The sequence below is a fragment of the Cajanus cajan genome, chromosome 1, assembly GCF_000230855.2.
Source record: "Cajanus cajan strain Asha chromosome 1, NIPB_CcT2T_4, whole genome shotgun sequence".
NCBI classification, from domain to species: Eukaryota; Viridiplantae; Streptophyta; class Magnoliopsida; order Fabales; family Fabaceae; genus Cajanus; species Cajanus cajan.
This window is the reverse complement of record NC_138517.1, coordinates 80,834,437-80,853,678: the sequence shown is the minus strand read 5'-3', so window position 1 is coordinate 80,853,678 and position 19,242 is coordinate 80,834,437. Positions and strand designations below refer to the sequence as shown.

The 19,242-nt window shown below is 35.1% G+C and overlaps 2 protein-coding genes across 4 annotated transcripts; both read right to left on the bottom strand.

Annotated features, from left to right (window-relative positions):
• Positions 1–255: 255 nt before the first annotated feature.
• On the bottom strand, positions 256–4,509 carry D6PKL2 (D6 protein kinase like 2). 3 transcript variants are annotated; one of them, XM_020364998.3, is made up of 4 exons: positions 4,352–4,495; positions 4,136–4,218; positions 2,502–3,517; positions 256–1,622 (listed from the first exon to the last, which is right to left on the bottom strand). In XM_020364998.3, exons 3-4 carry the CDS (start codon positions 3,428–3,430, stop codon positions 737–739), a joined length of 1,815 nt encoding a protein of 604 aa, XP_020220587.1. In that variant the 5' UTR covers positions 3,431–3,517; positions 4,136–4,218; positions 4,352–4,495; the 3' UTR covers positions 256–736. The 3 variants fall into 3 exon arrangements, with proteins under 3 accessions (XP_020220587.1, XP_020220585.1, XP_082920438.1); XM_020364996.3 differs by lacking the exon at positions 4,136–4,218 and having other exon boundaries at positions 4,352–4,509; XM_083064312.1 differs by having other exon boundaries at positions 4,136–4,495.
• A 6,577-nt stretch (positions 4,510–11,086) lies between these two features.
• PGLP2 (2-phosphoglycolate phosphatase 2) lies at positions 11,087–15,302 on the bottom strand. The gene is made up of 10 exons (XM_020365267.3): positions 15,157–15,302; positions 14,908–15,068; positions 14,747–14,818; positions 13,740–13,811; positions 13,254–13,313; positions 13,118–13,170; positions 12,009–12,106; positions 11,814–11,913; positions 11,613–11,716; positions 11,087–11,498 (listed from the first exon to the last, which is right to left on the bottom strand). Exons 1-10 carry the CDS (start codon positions 15,233–15,235, stop codon positions 11,398–11,400), a joined length of 900 nt encoding a protein of 299 aa, XP_020220856.1. The 5' UTR covers positions 15,236–15,302; the 3' UTR covers positions 11,087–11,397.
• Positions 15,303–19,242: the final 3,940 nt, after the last annotated feature.

The window sequence follows — 19,242 nt, the reverse complement described above, 5'->3', positions numbered from 1 at the left end:
AAAAAAACAATTTTGCTTCTAAAAAATGATTCTTATAATTTTTTTTAATTTTAAAAAAACTGCCCCAATTTTAAACCACAAAAACACTTGATTGGCATGAAATTGATAGGTCCAAAATGTGTATAATTAGCGTAAGAATATCTTATTACATTACATTCATTTCTTGGAGGAACTTTACCTTTTCTGGGAGAGGATACAAAACGCTCAACAAAACAACTCTACAGTATTATGTGCAAAGACCATAAGAAATGCTCATGAAAAAAGAAGAGAAATCTTACCAAGCATTTGCTATAATAAAAAACATTAACTGACTATTTTGCATTAAAGTTGATTTTGGACGTAGATATGGTGAGTTTCTAGGCAGAAAAAATGTCCTTTTCTTCTATGACATGACACTTGTTTTCAAAGAAAACAAAAATTCAAGTCTGCATTTTGCTCGATGCCCATGTGCTCCAATTTCCACAATTGCATGCATGCATGCTTACCATTGAGACCTTAAAGAGCACCATCACCATCATTGGCCGGTTGGAATTCCCAGTGGAGAAATGTTCTTTTATATGCCTTTTTTGGGATGACAGAGAAGCCATGCATTAATTATGCCATACAAATTTGAAACTGCAAATAGCCAACAAAAACAAACATACAATTCCTCATCATATCTGTTCCTGAAACATTGAAAAACAGTTCCTCCCCCCTTCTTAACAGAAACCATTTGCAATCAATATATTGTCTACCTCTAGAAGAAATCAAACTCCAGATAATTATCAGAACCACCTTTCTGATTAGCTATTGACATGTGATGGTTAACAGCTTTTTCACCACCTGATGAGGCTGGGGAGGGTATCTTCTCAAACTCCACAGCCTTTGGGATCTCAGGAGGGGTGGCACAACGGATCAGCGCCCAATTCACACCTTCAAAAAAGGGGTGTTGCTTAATCTCAGTAGCACCTCTTTTATATGCCAATCTGTGCTGTGGTTCCTTCACAAGCAAACCCCTTATGAGATCCCTTGCTGCAAAACTGACAACAGGTGCTTCGGGAAATCGCAGTGGCTGGCCTACAACATTGAACAATGTTGCTCGGTTGCCGGATCCCTTGAAAGGAGTTTTACCAAACAACAGCTCGTATAAAAAGATCCCAAAAGTCCACCAATCCACAGCACTCCCGTGGCCTTCACCCTTGATGATCTCAGGTGCCAAGTACTCGTGAGTTCCAACAAATGACATGGACCGAGCATCAGTAGGCTCAGCGATGAGCTCAGGTAACGGACTCACTTGGTTGCCGATTTCAGTTTTGGGCTTGCGCTCCTTCTTTGATTTGCTGGAGAAGAGGCGTGGTGAAAAGCATGTAGTAGGAGCAACACAGGATGGCTGGATGCAGGAAGGTGGCTCAATGCATGCAGGTTGGACACAGTACACAGGATTCTTTCTTAAAGGCTCAGAATCCATGGATGAGGTTTTAACAAGGGTCGGACTAACAGCACATCGGAGGGAGAGGTCAAAGTCAGAGAGCATAATGTGTCCATCGTCCCTAACAAGGACATTTTCCGGCTTAAGGTCACGGTAGACAATTCCAAGCATGTGGAGGTACTCCAAAGCCAGTAGAACCTCCGCCACATAGAATCTGCAAGTTATGAGGAAATTAGCAGTGTTACCATCAAATCAAATTAACATAGTTGATCAAAAGCCATGTGTACTGAGTAAAACATTCCGGTAAAGGACTAAGCAGATGCCCAGGGTTGTTTAATATTAATGACGATTGACAATTAAGACTACCACTTTATTTATCTTTCCACAAACATCCTTTCAAAGATTCACTATTAATTACTCTGGTTGAGGTTATGTATTTGTATGGACATTTGGAAAAATCAAACCCACAATTTAATATCTGAAATTGTCTGGAATACGTTATTTGACCTTATATAGGACTTGAATAAAACAAGAGGCATCATAAAATGGAAAGTAAACCATGCATATATGCAAATCCACATGTAAAGGAACTCATATCATGACCTCCAGCTACACTTTTCATGCTTGCATGGTACAGGAGGATTTTACGCTTAAAATTCAATGTTCTTTACATATCAAGTAATTAGTCATAGATGCTAGAATAATTATAAACAGGTTATGCATACAAGGATAAAGTAATCTAAGCATTGGAATTTCTTCAATATAGCAACAATTGGAGCAACAAAGATACATGGGAGCACAAATAAGGATGATTTCACTGCAACTGCCTACAATAAAATTCAAGGGAATACACAGGGAAAATTCTAAAAAACAGTAAAAATATAAATGTTAAAGTTGTAATTACAACACTGAGAAGACTGAAAACTAGTTCCTTTCTCAGTGGACTATAACAAGCCAGAAAAGCATCGCATCAATAATTGGATTTTTCACACTATATAAGAAAAGAGGGGAATTCATAAGGAGAAATACAGTGGGCATTATAATTTATAACCAGTGTGAATGAACCAAAATTAAGTTATAACTTAAAACATACTTTACTGCCTGCTCAGGAAAATGCTTCCCTGGTTGCTTCTGCCTAAGAGTATGGAGATCTCCGCCGGGGCAGAATTCCATCACCAAGCATGAAAATTTCTCTGTCTCAAAATGGGTGTACAAAGTTGGGAGAAAAGGGTGGTCAAGAGACTGCAGAATTTCCCGTTCTGTCTGAGCTCGAAGTAGCTTTTTGCGACTTGCTAGGGACCCTTTGTCCATTACCTTCATTGCAAAGTAACATTTAGTTCCACTCAACTCAGAGAGATATACACTTCCAATATCTCCACAACCCAGCCTCTTCAGTAGCCTAAAGTGACCTAACCCCAACACCCCATCTTTACTTCGAACTAATTGGATAGCTTCCCATCTCAAGTCATTTGCCTTGTGAGGCTTGTTTATGCTGCTACTAAAGCTACTACAAGTACTTTCATCACTCACATCACTGCTTGTGCTTCCTCTGCAAATACTGCTCTTACCACTCTCAACAAAATCAGCCCGGTCACTGATCTTGGCACTTCCACTTGTCTTTGCAAGACTGCTGGCCCCATCACTAACTTTGGCAGAAACAGAACTGTTCTTCACACTTCCATATTCCAACGCCTTCTTGTCTTGATCAATTGCGCTTTCCTGTGAGCCTATGTTCTCCTTAGCAGCAGGATCCACATTGTCGAGAACAGATGAGGAAGCACCAGAACCACTTTTATTGCTCAAGGAATCAGCAGACCCCTTTTGGACTGAAACCCCTAACTTCTTGGTTTCAGCAGTTTCCCCAATATTCTGCTTGGACTTCGATAAATCCTCAGGAGCAGCCAGCTCAGTCTTCGCCGTCTTCAGCGACGAAGAGCTGGCGTCTTTCACCTCAAGGGTTTGAATCCCGGCCGTCTTCTGATGGTGTTTAGGGAGAGCTCTAGAACTAGTTTTTGAGTCCATCAGAAATGCTAAATAGTTTCAATTGGGATCAAATTGACCAAATCCATGGCTTAGCATCCATTGATATCTTCAAAAATAAGAAACAACCTATCAAAGGCATCAACATCATAAACAAGAAGTCAGCCCTCTCCCCACAGTATAAAAAAAATAATAAAAGAAAACAGTTTAACAATAACATGTTGACAGATATTCATCAACCAATCCATTAAACAAACACCTTAAACACCAATAAAATCAACACACAACTGCCTCACATTCAACAACAGACAAACAGATCCATCAACAGGTAAAACCAAAATAGTGCCTCCCACTGACACATAACAACACAAGCGCATCACAACATAACCTAAACACAAGATAATTAACCAACCAAAACTTCAAACTCCACCCGAGTGGTAAACCACATGCTATAATACTCACGACCAACAGCGGACACAACCTAAGACCCATTTACCAAATCAAAGCATACATCCCTAGCAAAGTTGCATGCAGAGCATGATCAAATTAGCAAAGCACAACAGTGATGGAACACCAACAAGACAAGAATCACCCCAAAAGCCCAAAAAAAAAGAAAAATACAGAACAACCACAAAGGGTTGGACTTGGAAGACCGATAAAAGAGTAAAGTAAGAGTCAAATTCAACGGAGAATGAAGCTTTTGGAGAGATAAAAGGGTACTAGGGTGGGAGGGAGGAGGGGAATTACCAGAAGCAGGAGCAAGAGAGTGATCCTGAGAGAATTGAATAAAAAATGGATCTTTACGAAGGAAACGTGGTGTAGAGTAAAATCTGAAGCAGATCCGAAGCGAGAGAGAGAGACCCAGATGAAAAAAAGAGTTGAAGTTGGTGGGTTATGGAGAAAACCCAGGATGGGGAGAGAAGAATTGGAAGAGGGGAAAGTAAGAAGAGAACAAAAGAGTACCTAATTTGAAGGATCAGAACACAGCTTCGTTGCTTTTGCAGAGAGAGAGAGAGAGAGTGTAGATAGGGAGCTGGTGGTAGCTTAGGCCATAGAGAGAGAGAGGTCAAAGGTAAAGCAAAGCTTTTTTCTTCATTCAATAATTTCAATGGTTTTTTGTCGCCAAAACCAAGAGAGGTCCAAATCACTAAACAGTTCTGAGGTCTTGCACCTGTCTGTCATGCCTTTGCCCAAATAATTCTTTTCATTTTTTTTTATTTTTTTATTTTCCTTTTTTTAATAAATAATTTACATAATATTTTAAAATTAATAATTAAAAATTAATTTATATTTACGAGACATAATTTCTATTAATCATATAAAAGTATCACATTAACGTATGTGTCGTAGGCAATTTTTGCAACCATTAAAAGATTTGGTTAATAGTATAATAACATTATTTATTTGTTTTCATATTTTTCTTATCTTAAAATATAGTTTAAATTTATTTGTATCATTTAACTAATTAGTTAGATTCAAATTTTAAATTTTTCAAACAGCTAAGGAGATTATCCTTATATTTTTGAGAAAATATTCTCAATCGTGAAATAAAAAAAAAATTATAATGTTTAGTGAATATCAATATCAATATATATTATCTTTATATTTTTCAGAAAGGTGAGTGCTAATTATGGATTAGTTAAAGAATTAAAAAAATCTTTTTATTAAAGCACTTTTAATAGTATATCTCAACGTAATTTTTAATTAATGACTTTAGAATATTAATTAACAAAAACCTTAAAATAGACCATTTTTTGTTTTAGTACCCGAGTTTTAAAATCATAAGTTTTAATTTCATATTTCTGAGATATTTAAACTTTAGTTTCTGTAGATAACATTAAAGAGAAAATCTTATAACTTTAAATACTAAAATTTGGATATTTTAAAAGTAAGGGAAAAAACTTGTGGTTTTAAAAGTTGAGAATTACAATCAAAAGAAAAATTATTTTTGAAGGACTAAAATCACGATTAACTCTAAAACATATTATGTGAGGGGTGATAGGACTCAAAAGTAAACGTACACAAATTCTTTTAACGTCAAATGATGTGTTTATAGGTATATATATGGATAAATAAACTCAATATGTTTCCTTATGTTTTAAAATGACTTGAAAATCTTAATTTGTTTCTTAATATTTCAATGGAATTCTTAATTAAAGCCAATTTAGAGGTTGATTTACGAGGAAAAAGGCATTTTTTAGATGATGTGACAGCTGTTATTAGAATAAAAAATAGTGAATTGAATCTTGGATTGAATTTTATGAAATATTCTGCTCATATGTCAACAGGTTTTGTGCTAGAAGGGCTAGTTAAATTGTTAATAATTGAATATTTTCATTTAAAAACTCAGAACTCACATGGTGTTGAGGGAGAAAGTGTGAGGAGGTTGAATAAGACGACAACTTCCCTATAGTGTGGAGAATCTAATAGGTTCTGGCCATGCTACCATCCTATGTTCTTCCATCAAAACCAAAATTCAACCCACAAGAAATTATGAGAAGCAAAACTAAAACCACGAGGAAGGAAAAAATGAAGGTAATATATAAATAATTTTCCTATAGACAATAATTGTTATTATGATTATGTTTGCATTGGTCATTTGATGGAAATACAAATTCCCATCACTTAAGCCGACATGAAGATTTTTGGTTGCCTAAAATGGGTGCTACTTTCCCTTGCAGTCAATAAAATCACCAAGTAATGGACCAACGGTCGATGGAATGTTTGGGTGATCCAATGAAAAATAGAGGTGTATCTATTACTGAATCATCCATGCCATAAGTTTTGGTGGACCAACCATTGCATACCCATTAAAGCTTTTGATTATTGTTATTATTGTTATGTACGTACCAAAACAAGTGGCTTTAATTTCATCGTGAAATAGGACCTATAGTATAATACAAGGGTTGGTTTGTAAATAATAAGAAAACCCCTCTCACGTCTCACCAATTACCTTAATTATTCTCACTGTCTTTGCAATCCTAGCCAAACAGGGCCCAGATCCTAAATGCCATTCCTATGATGGTACAAGGGATCACACAAGGATCACTCAAGCCCTATATGTGAAAGAGAAACCATATAGGCTGATGCATTAATTTATAAGCTTTTTATCCAAGAGTTTGGCTCAAATTGATTTCATTAGTGTATAGAGAGAGCATTAACAAAGTGGTCTAGGGGCTCATTTTCTGGCTTTGCACAACTGTATAAGGTCCCTATTGAGTATGAAATCTCATAAATAATAACAATGAAGGTGGTTGGAGTTCATTTTCCCATTTTCCCACAACTTTCCCCCTCAAATAATAAATAAATAAACAAAACTTGGCCTTAATTAATCCTTTTTTGTGTTTCATGTAATCCAAATATCTCTCTTTCCAAAAAGTATCTAGATACCTCTACCCTGGCACATCCACAAAAACCTTTTTCTTAATTTGACAACCAGGATGAGATGTGCTTGCGCCAGAAACCAAGCAAACAAGTACACATTTATGTGTCCAAATATGAACAACTGGTTTTTTAACCCAAATCTGGGTTCAGGGTTTAAAAGAAGAATGTAAATTTATTTGGAGCTATCACTATAATTCCTCCCTTAAATATCCACCACAAAATTGACACTAGTCAATAATAATAATATAACACATACCATGCCCCTTATATATAATATTTTATTTAGGATATGACAAAAAATGTCCACTTCAAACATCAACCAAATGTTTCTTTCTATACTTTTGCTTTAATATAATATTTTTCTAACACTAGTTACGTATGAGCAATTGAGCACCAAATGGGAAAAATCAAAATACGTAATTCAGAATCCTAGTGTATGAAAAACGACAATAAATGAACTTTGAAGAAGTGTGACTTTAATTTTTACCAATGTTTTGTTTGATTGCTCATGTAGTGGACAACTTTCTTGGTTCGTGTCTTGTCTAGAGTCATTCAGCAATAGTCACATGGGGCAATGAAGGCTTTCAACTTAGAGATTAACATTAGGATTATTATTAGTGGGTTTTGGAATTTGACTCATCAATTTAGTACCCATGTTTCGGTCCCAAACTAAAGGCACTTCACGCTTCTATGGTCCTTTCCCTCTCTCAAACAGACACTTTGTTTTCTCAGTTGCTTTCCTCTTTTTTATAGACCCTCCCCACCCTAAAAATGGTTTTTCCTCGGTCAAACCAAACTTTATTTGGACGATTTTTATCCCTTCATGTCTAGGCTTTTTTCGTTATGGAAAATGTTGAATCATGATAAGATTTTTCCTTGCCTTTTATTTTTCTAGGTTTGGAAACGTGTGATGTCTTGAGAGTGAGTGGAACCAAACTAAGGCACCTTTTCTCAAATACAAAAATAGTGTCAGCTTTTTGTAATTTAAGTTGCACAAGAGTATACATTTCGTTTCAGAATTATTTATTTTAAAAGTGTTAGTTTTTCTGTACTCAGTTTTAAAACATGGCTGCTAGTACAACAATTTTCAACAAGAACACCACCGTGGAGATGGAATAATTGTGAAATTTATGGTACGAGTCATTTAATTCTAAAAATTCGGTTTCAGTAAAGTCCAACCAAACAAAGAAAGGGAAAAAAAAAATTTAATTGTCTGTCCATCACAGTTTACAAGCTATGACTTGCAACTTTTGAATCTTGAATCCAAAAAGATAACACCTAAGGATAACGTTGTGTGTCAATTGAGTATTAATAATCAACCCATGGAACGTGAGAAATTGGATCACAATCTCAGAAACCGACACAGACTTGAAAAGTTTTAGCATAGTTTATGGGAAACAAATTGTTAATTAAAATTTAGTGATAACATTGTGTGATGGGGCACTTTTTGAGCTTTTTAGGACATTATTGTGGCCTTCTAAACCAATGCAAGTTGAGGAAGCCTTTGCATATGTTTCTACTTAGCACTTACCCTACTTTCAATTTTCACTTCATGCAATGAAACAAGATATAGGAATACTAAACAAATGCATAAACCATAGAAAGGGGAAATTAAGTATGAGAGAAAAAACAAAGCAGATCTGAGCTCCATGCATAGAGGTGCGAGCATGCCCACATGCAGCTCTATCTGTATTTTGAATTAAAACTAGCAGTTTTATGCAGTGGTCCTCTACCCCTTGTTCATATTAAACTCATCATTATAGTTTCTATGATTAAATATTACTGATATTATATGAGCAGCTACCAAATGGTAGCAGCAGTACAATTAGATTTTGACATGTGGCATGCATGTGAGTCTTGGGCCCCTCAACATGATTTACATATATAGTTTTTTTTAAGAAAAAACTTTGGGTCTCTACAAAGTTTGAATTGTTTTTTGTTTTACTGGTAGAAGGGAATATATTCCTTCAAGCGGGAGACTCTGATGATTCAGAGTTTGATAGTCTCACCTAGCAGAAAAAGCTTTTGAGAAAAAGCTTTGGATATGTGGGATTTGGCTGCTAGCTTCACTTTTTAGTTTCTTTTGATGTCAAAATCTCTACCACCAAAGGAAGTGTTAAAATTTTTTGGCTTTGGCAATTGGTTGGATAGAATTTTGACTGCTACTGTGAGCCTGTAACCTACTAACAAGGCACAACTCAAGGTTTTGGCATGGCTACACGGTCCATATACCTTTTCCTTTGATGTCCCTTTCTCACACTTATCATCATTCACATCCTATTTGACCTGTAAACTGTCTGGAAAGGAAGAAAAAAAAAATGTGGACCAATTATGATAGTGAAACTTCTTTAATGTGGTTAGTGAGTTTAGAGTCATGCTTATCTTTTTCATTGGAATGATGGAATTTTAACAGCAAGGCAGAGTAATAGAGGAGTCAAGTTGAGTTCTCAAATATTGACTAGTTAAATATTTTACTAGATATACCATGTAAGATATTGTTTGACACCATGTGAACTAAGTAATTGTAGAACTGCATGAAATCTATATGGCTATTGATTGGTGCCACAGCCGAGGGATGCGGGAGAGTAAGAAGTCAGTTATTGTGACAGAACGCATCAGGAGAATATTCCTCATAATAGGACAAATCACAACACCCTTTTCTTTTTCTTTTTCTTTTTTTATCCAAAAGACCCTCCTCTATTTGAAATTTTAATGTGGCAATTCAGAGACTCGTCAGAGTATCCAGTTGTATTTGCAGGCCAACCCAAACATGAGCCCACTTTGAATTTGGATCAAATATCAGAGGGGCAATGGGCCAATATACCCAATGAGGGAAGGCAAGAATTAAGAAATTATTTTAGCTTAAAGAAAAATGAGATTGGTTGATAAACTAAATGCCAAGAGATGTTGCGAGTAATACCGGATTAGGCCTCCTTAAACAAAATCTCGAGTTCGAATGTTATATATAGAAAATTCGTGATTAAAAGAAAAAACTCTATTAAAAATATCAATCAAATTTTTCAACAAAAGTTAGTTATCAACCAAATCAATAGATACGTCATACTAAAAACATGATTAAAAAAATGACTAGAGGGCAATTATAAAAAAAAAAAATACAGATATGGTTGCCGATATTTTGGGTAAAGGGTGGGCTTACATGGTGACAAATCATAAGAGTAGAGGGAGATTAGTTTTGAAGGATTTTGTACCAAGAGATCTAATGTCCTTGTTACAACTTATGCTGTTATTCCTGATGTGGCTCATACCATAAAACCGTGACAAGCATGTGAATATTTAAATGATCATACATCGTACTGGGGAAAGTGATCGTGCAAGAAAAAATGGTGTGGCTACTAGATTCACGACTCTTTAGGACACTGATGTTTGTGAAGGTGAAATGTGACCAAGTGAACTCTACCAAAAATTTCGGGATTGAAATCTGAAGAGTCATCTTTCTGATGGGACTTTACCTATCCTGCCACCATCAAAGACCAAAATATCACGTGCCTATTCAAATTAATAGTCTTGTTCGTTCTACTTGAATTGGCAAGGGATGGAGCTTCGAAATTCAACCAGGCACTATTCATGATAGACCACCCAGACGATGAGTTTGTGTTTGTTCATTTGGAAACTTCTTCTATAGTTGAGGTTGGCACTTCTTAAAAGAGACAGGTCATAATGAAGTCTTCAGGTGGGACAGAACATCTTGCTGGAGATGTTGTGCAACATAATCCGGTTTCTGCGGATACATGATCTTGTACTAAGTTTTGTTACGATAGTCCTTCTGTCCTCCTTTACTGTGCTTAGCAAGAGTTGTTATCATGTTTATTTTATTTGTAACAGGAACAGATAGCTGTAGTGGGAAATCTTGGATAAGTTTTTGTCATCTTATGCTACAATAGCCATTTTATTGTCTGATTTTATTTGTAGCTTTATCCAGGACGTGCTTATACTTTTATACCACATGTAGTGATTTATTTTGGGACTTAAAACTTGCTTCTACATATTTCTTAATGTCCAATATCCAATGGGCTATATAACTCTACGAGCTAATTTGTGCCAAACATTGTTTCAGTTTTGGTTAGTTTACGTCTATTCTAGCGCCATTAATGCATTATGTTTCCTATTGTGGTCATCTGGCATTCAGGATATCCAAATTTCATCATAAACAGGGAAATAACACCATGCTGATGCGGGGTCCCTCAAACCACATCTAAAACTATTAGTGCATGTTTGTTTTCACTTCGCATCAATTTGGACATGGATCGGAAAAGCACTTATGACATGAAAATGTGAAAAAACGTGAATCACGGATTGAGTACCAAACACACAGACTTAATTCTGCAACGAAATTTGAGAACAGTTGAATTATGTGAACTAGGTGCTATTTTAAAACCATTACAACAGTAATGATTCTGATACACGGGAGAACTATTACAGCCTCCAATAATGGTTGGTGCACATCACCTCACACCAGAGTGAAGTATTAGAAATCCAGATGAGATCAGCAATAATTAGATTGTGCAAATCAAATAGATGTCCAATGAAGTATGCGTGAATCTGTAGAGCATTGTTCTATAATCTCAATGGGTCACCCAAGAATGTCTAAATTGGGAAGAAGCAATTTATGCTCCTGATAAGTCAAGCATATCAGAAATTTTGCTTGTATAGTAGTCAGGCTGAATATTATTTGAAGGGTCTTGTAGAACTGATTGAGTTGTGCAACCTGCTTGCACAATAAAAGTAATCACAATATGTTACGATAGACTTCTTTAGTTACAGCTATGATACAGAAAAAAAAAAAAAAAAAAAAAAAAAAAAAAAAAAAAAAAACTGTTACCTGAAAAAACTAGAAGTGTTTTGCAACCAGCATTTTGCCCAAACAATATATCAGTATCTAGTCTATCACCCACCATACACATCTTAGAGCAACTTAAGTTGAATCTGCAAAAAGAGAAGTTAAATGCTGAGAAAAATATAAAATAAAACACAACAAACACTGCAGATAAAACTAAAATTTTTAAGCATTTAACTTTCTTACTTCTTAAGTAAAAACTCCATCATAAAGGTTGACGGTTTCCCCACCACAACAGGCTCCTTCTGGGTTGATCCACATATAGCAGCAACCATACACCCGGCACCTGAAATCCAACTTTTCTCAATTATGAGGCCATACAATCAAGTGGAATACTTAATTCTGCATCATTTAAGAATAAAATGGAGTTGACTAAAGGACCAGGCCATTCTTGCGAAGCAGTCATATGTCCAACTGCATCACGGTTGGTGGCAATGAAGAGGCATCCTGGATTTTCACGTATGCAAAGGGTTCCATACCTATTAGATGACATTGGAATATCAAAATATGAAACAAGCAAGTAATTAAATATATATGGATAAAATTCTCAATACAGGACCTGGCCGTCTTTGTTTCACCAGAATATAAGATGATGTTGGAGCATGTATATATACGATTTTGATGATTCTATCCACCTATTTGTAATAAATTAAACAGAAAAATCCACCTATTCACTTAAAGCATGCTAAAATTAATATGCAGAGCCTATTTTTAACATTCCAAGTCATTCACGGGACGGGTTATTCTGCTTTGGGTTAATTAACAATTAAAAAAACTACTTTAATACATCATCAATGTTCCCAAAGAAAAATAACTTGTTCATTACATCATTCTCACAGTATTGTGAAGTTATTAATCATTACAACAGTCCACAAATATATCCATAAAAATCTTTAATTTAAGCAGACTGTTGCGGATTAAAGAGATCTCTAAAGATCTTAAACACAGATTTACCCACTCTTAAATAACACACTTTCCTACTTTCCTTGCTTAGATAATTTTACTTATAGAAGATCCTAACTTTCTTGTTTCCCATGGATTTCACTTTAAATAAGGGGGGGCAACCCCCCAAGTAGGATAACACTATTCTTCTTTCATTCTCTTACTAGCAACCCCTTTGCTAACTTAGGCATCAAACTGTCTTTGTAACCCCCATATATGTTGCTGTGAGCAGGATCACCAAGAGGGGTCAAGATTTGGGCTTTCAAGAACCATATCAAGATTTAGGAAACAACCCATTTGAAACTGAAAGAAACTTCAGAACTTTCATGCTCTGAAGGCAAGCTAAAGATCATTAGAAGTTCAAATTACACCAGCTAATACTAGCAACAGGAATATAATTCTGATAGTAACAATCCTGTTTTGGGATTTCATATATCTATATGTCATGAAGGGTTCTGATTTCTGAACTAAGAACTTGATGACACAAGTCAGAAGCAACATAAACCAGAAGGTAAAGTTCTGAAGAGCAAACGAAAAGATTTTCTTACTGAAGCTTGTAATAATTAATGTTTGGATCTATACCAACCACTACAGCTCCAACCTGAAAGATTGAACCTGTCAGTTAAATGCAACCACTGATCTCAAAGAAGATACTCCAAGTAACAATGTGCAAGGTTACATTACACTCTTATCATGTTCAACAAAGCAGTTCTGCTTCAGGTCTATTGTTTTATTTCCATCGCCCTGCAATCAATGAATGATTCGGTGAGGAGGATAACTTCGGTGACAATCAAGTGATTTTCATTCCTCTGTCTTTGTCTAATTTGAACTTTGAAGCACATTGCCATTAATAAAATGGAGCCTAATAATAGACTTCATTATGATCACTTGAGTCAATCGATTGGCATAAGCCATAAGGGTTTCCTTTCTAACAACACACGCATAAGTACATGTTGTTTACCCCCAATTAGTTCCTAGTTCCTAACCAATCCAGGGTGAATAATCATCCAAACAATAAAATTTACAAACAAAAGAGAATATAAACTGAAACTAATCCAGTAGAACAGCAGTTCAAGACTCCTAAGTAGCTCTTCAAACCAAAAATTTCAATTTCAACAAGTATAAAAGAAAGGGCAGACAGGTTATAATTGATAAATATGCCGAACTTACAGGACCGCCAAAAGCTGTAAAGCCAGCAAGCCGCAACTCCTCCAGTATACCCTCCCCACCAATTACATAAACCTGAACATCGAGAACACCAATGGCAAAAATGTCGCCTAAGTCACAACTGTTTGTATGTAAATGGGTGACTAACTGTGACATCAGAAGTCCAAAAGGAAACTGAAAATGTAAAATAAAGAAAATATTTGCCATTTTTTTTTCACTAAAAACTACAAAAACATCATCCTGATTTCATTTTATTTAACGTTTTCAAAAACTGTACTACACTATGATTACTTCCTATACAACTTGTTATCTCTCTTATTAATACAGTTAGTTTACTGCTATTTCAGTTAGCCTAGCTGTTATTCAATCATCATCGAATGTACACTGAATATAAAGCTTGTTGATCATTCAATAAAATTCGGATTCAGTTTCTCCTCATCCCCGATTTGTAACAATATTTGAAATCAGCTATGATACACATCAGATACAATACTTACCTGATACGGTAATACAATTATTTTAAAATATACAGAATACAATATGTGTGTGATACATGTCTAGTATCAATATTCTTACAATATAATAAATATAATTGTAATTTTGATCAAAATTCATAAAACATAATAAATATATAACTGTAATTAAGTACATTACTAAAAAACAAGAATATTATAAATTATTGTAATCGTAAATTACTTCCTATTATTTACAAATAGGAATAATATCAATCTCATTTCTTTCTTGAAATCATGTATAAAGAAGATAATTCCATTTTTGGTTCATGGACAACGTTTCTATATATGTCTCGTGTAGTTTTATTAGATTTTCATGATAAAAACACACTGTCGTCTTTAAAACTAAGCAACGCTATAGCAGCAGAAACATTGACAGAAACGAAACCAAGCCATGGCATTACCATTCTCCATTCATAAATAACTAATAACTAATTGGCAAGAGATGAAAATGAACAAGTCACGCATTCGAAGAAGAAGAAGAAGAGAGAGAGAAACCTTGTTTTGTGAAGGGAATTCATTGACTTTCAGGTACATAGCAGCCGCAAAAGACGAGGAGAATATCTCATCCTGCGAAACGCAAAGCGAAGAATATTACTGGCACAACTCAGAGAACACCGAAGAAGTTAAAATTGAAAGAGAAAGAAAAAAGAGCGAACCGGCGAAACGGAAATTCCCAAGGATCGGAACTTTTCGGCGTACTGAGCGCGCGACTTCAAGGAATTGTTGGTGACGAAGACGAGCTTCTTGCCGTTGGAGCGAAGCATGTCGAGAGTTTGTGGAACGCCGTGGATGAGTTCATCGCCCTTCCAAATGACACCTGACCAATGCAAGGAAGCCACGTGGCGTGGTTCAATTGTTGAAAGGAAGTGAGAATGCAGAGTTCTATAGTGCTAGTGGATACCAACCGTCGCAGTCGAACAGAAAAGCTTCGACGGAATCGAAGAGATCTCTGAAGTTGTGCGGTGACAGAAGTTGGGGACTCATCGAAGAAGAAGAATAATCTGAGAATGAGAGTTTTATTATATATATATATAAATTAAAATCTTAAAGGATGGAAATTTAAGAAATTTATATATAGGAATCAAAATCATAAATTGCTCATTGTTAGAAACCAAAAATAACAATTTTAAATGTTAGAGAGATAAAAAAAAAATACAGAGATTAAAATAAAAATATGATCATTTTATAGGGATCAAAACATATTTAATCTAAAAATATTTGAAGATGATCACTCTCTTAGAGTTACTTTTATGCTTCACTAGATTCTTTATTTTTATTTTTTTTGAAGCAGATTCTTTATTTTTTTAGATAAAAAAATAATGGAGTGAATAATTACTTAAATGGATAAACGATTTTAGACCAAAAAAAACATTGAGAGAGAAAGTAATTAGATTTCTAAGTAAAATATAAAAGATAAATAATTCATATAAAAATGAAAACCAAAGCAATTATTAAAGAGTGTATATTTCCCATTATGTAATAGTATAGATAATATAGATTTATGTAATAGTATAAGTAGTATAGATTATTGTTAGTGATGAAAAAAATTAGGGTAATTTACTTTGTTAGTCTCTTTGTTTATTTTGAAGATTCAATTTAATCCCATTATTTTAAATGATTCAATTTAGTTTCACTTTAATTTAAAATAGTTAGATTAATCTAAACGTTATTAGGTTTGTTTTTGTGGTTTATGGTGTGTTGATGTAGTTATATGTTTGTCATTGGTCATCTGTAAGGTTAGTTTCATCCTAAATAACTTTCTTCTTCCCCAATATGTGCACATCTAGGTTTTGGATCCATTGAATCTAATTTGAGAATGTCATGCTCCTCCTGCACCTATACACCTCAATGTTAGTAAGTCACCTCAACTTAGCCGTCAAGTCACATTCCTCTTATGGTGATGGATGTGACACCCACTACGCACATGGCAATAATAAGGTATTCAAATCCATTGAATCACAATAGTCCATAAGTTTCAAAGTAATGTTCATAGAGTTCACAAATTACTATCATCTAAGAATTGAGGTATTGAAGAGTCCTCATGACATGACATCCAAATGTCTAAGATAATTATAACTTAAAATAGTGGAAATCTTATATTATGTCCACTAGTGTCACATCATATTAGAGTATAACGCAACACCTCATAAGGCTCGTGTCTCATCTCCCACATCATTATCAAGATGATCATTACCTACAAAACATCCAACATAAAACAACAGCAAAAAATAAAAGAAGTGAGAAACATTTCACTCTAATATATTCAACATATATATAAACAAAAACAATGTAATATTTCATAATTTATATCAAACAATAATATTCTCACAACTTTAATGTCCACACCTTCATATTAATAGACTCAAACTCCACATTCTCACTAGTAAGTTCCACCTCTTTAATAAAAACATAAGTAATAAATAACTCAAAGTTCCAATAACTCTTCCATGGTTCAATGACATACTCTCATGGCCCAAAAGCGATTACTCATGGCCCAAAGGTAATTACTCGTGGCCCAAAAATAATTACTCATAGCTTGGAGGCGAATACTCATAGCCCGAAAACAAATACTAATGACACATATCTCATACTCATAACACACATATCATACTTAATCGCTACACATGTTTCAAACTCATGACACATATCTCTTACTCATAATCATCATATCTCATTCTCAATCATTACACACATCTCATGCCATGTAAATTATCAATCAATCATGTCATCTCATTATGCATGTCGTAACATCAATTCATTCACATTCCCCATCACATTAAACTCTACGCACCTCTCTAAAAAAAATTATATCACAAAGGCTCTAATCATGCATAGTTCATGTACAAGACTCTATATGATATTTTATCTTATGGATTCAACTCATACTCATCCCATTCTCTTAACGCATCATTTAAATGTAAATCTCATGTATACATATCACCAACATTTCATTCTCATGTCACACATTATTATCATCTCACATCATATCATTTACCAATATTTCACACGTTGCACACAACATTCTCAAGTCAAACACCAACGTCTCATCACATTACACAAACATTGTCATATCACATCATGTATAATCACCTTATATCACAAATAAATTTCTCATGTTACACATAAACATGTTATATCATGAACATCACACAAAAAATATCTCATATTGCATACAAACTCAAAGCCTCAAATACAAGGTAACACAAACATAATCTTAAATAATCATCATAACTAATTCACAAATATCTTTTTTCTTTCTTGCTCTTTCTTAACCATTGATATAAGTCTTCCAAGCCATGTCCAAGAGTAAACATTTAAAGGGTAAAGCAACTCACCATTACAGCTGTCAAACTATCTTTTTTTTTTATCTTAAACTCCTATGACATTGTGGGTCTAAACACGATATATAGAGTTATACTTATAATAATAAGTTGATCTCAATTTTGTTAGAAATATAATACAATTATCCATAACTCCTATGTTGACCTCAAAAGTTAAAATCACACCTTTTTAATCTAAATCTGATAGCTTGACCTTCGCTTATTAATTTTATCATAACTTGAGTTCTATACCCCTTTTTTGGATGTTTTTAATGTCATTGAAAAGTTAAAATCCAAGGCTATAACTCATATGAAGACATAAAAAGTTAATTCAATCATTTATGACATTTTCAAGGCATGCAATGGGTGATGAATATCGTGACCACTTTGCTAGAGACTGGGAGAGATATTTTCGACATTGTTAGCTAGAGAGGGGAATTTCTGCATAGATGGACTTGCCAAGCTAGGGCTTCATATCCACTCAGTACAGTCTTTAGAGATCCGCCAGAGTTCATTACTTCTTTACTCTTTTTAGATGCCAATTGTTGTTATGCACAGGATTTTTTCAACTCTAATTGCACGAACATGCAAGGTGCTAAATGACCCTCCCCAAGTTAAATCATGAATTTCCCCAAGAATTAGATAAATAAACAAAAAGGATTGGATTAACCTTTATACCCAACATTTAATTTACATTCAACAAGAAGGCTTTCACTCCACCTTACCTTGATGAGCACTCACCAATGAATGCAAGATTCTAGGATGATTGTCTTCTTGATCTTTAGAGCAACTCCAATGAGAGTTGTTTGTCCCATGAAACAACTCAAGCCCTAGTTTCTTGCCATTGGAGGACTCTGACGTGGCAACATGAGTTGCTTGAAGAAGAGAGAGAGTTACTTCCTCAAGCAACCGTTCCTTACCAGATTTCAAGCAGATTTTATTGAACATATTTGGGAACATTTCGGAAATAATAATGATAAAAATTGTGAGGCCCCTTTTATTTTTTTTCTTCTCCTTCTCCCCGGACCCATTCTCATTTTTCTTCTTCATCACTTTGCTAGCCCTCTATTCACTCACTTCTCACTTGCTTTTCCCTGTGACCAATTTGGTGCTCCATTTCAACTTAAGGTGCTGATTGAAGGGTGGATTCTGGTCGAAATCGTGCGGAGCCTTTTTCCTCATCTCCTTTTTCAACTCTCTTCTTCTCCATTTCTTCCCGAAGCTCGATTTCCTTGAGTGAGGTAAGGGAAGTTAGTATTTTGTTCTTTTTCGCTATTTCTGGTTGTGGACGAATTCTAAGAACTCGTTAGATGCTTGTCGATGGCTGATTCGTGGCTGGATTAAGGAAACTTGTTATTTTTTGGGTTTCGGGGATTGTTGAGAAATTTTGGGGAACAGTCTTGATTGTTGTTGCATGTTGAAAAAGGTAGTACTTTTGAACTCTTGGATGAAAATGTAGTGTTTTGAACCGATTGCATGTGAAGTTTCTGGTCTTTTCGTAGGTCTTTGATGAATTTGTTCGAAAATGGTTGGCTGCTGTTGAGCTTCGCGCTGAGCGGGGTTCTTCGCGCCTGGGTGCGCGGCCATCAAGGGACCTATTTGGTCAAGCCCGCTGAGCGCCATGATGAGTGCGCTGAGCGCGCTTGAGATTGTGGGTCTCTGGCTGGCCCG

Bases quoted from the DNA above. Each gene is read 5' to 3' on its own strand.
- D6PKL2 (XM_020364996.3), bottom strand. From the start codon at position 3,430: ATGGACTCAAAAACTAGTTCTAGAGCTCTCCCTAAACACCATCAGAAG. The intron at 1,623-2,501 runs GTATGTTTTAAG...CATAACTTGCAG, and splicing joins TTTCCTGAGCAGGCAGTAAA to ATTCTATGTGGCGGAGGTTC.
- PGLP2 (XM_020365267.3), bottom strand. From the start codon at position 15,235: ATGAGTCCCCAACTTCTGTCACCGCACAACTTCAGAGATCTCTTCGAT. The intron at 13,314-13,739 runs GTAAGTTCGGCA...CATTGATTGCAG, and splicing joins TTACAGCTTTTGGCGGTCCT to GGCGATGGAAATAAAACAAT. The intron at 11,717-11,813 runs GTAAGAAAGTTA...CTCTTTTTGCAG, and splicing joins ATGGAGTTTTTACTTAAGAA to ATTCAACTTAAGTTGCTCTA.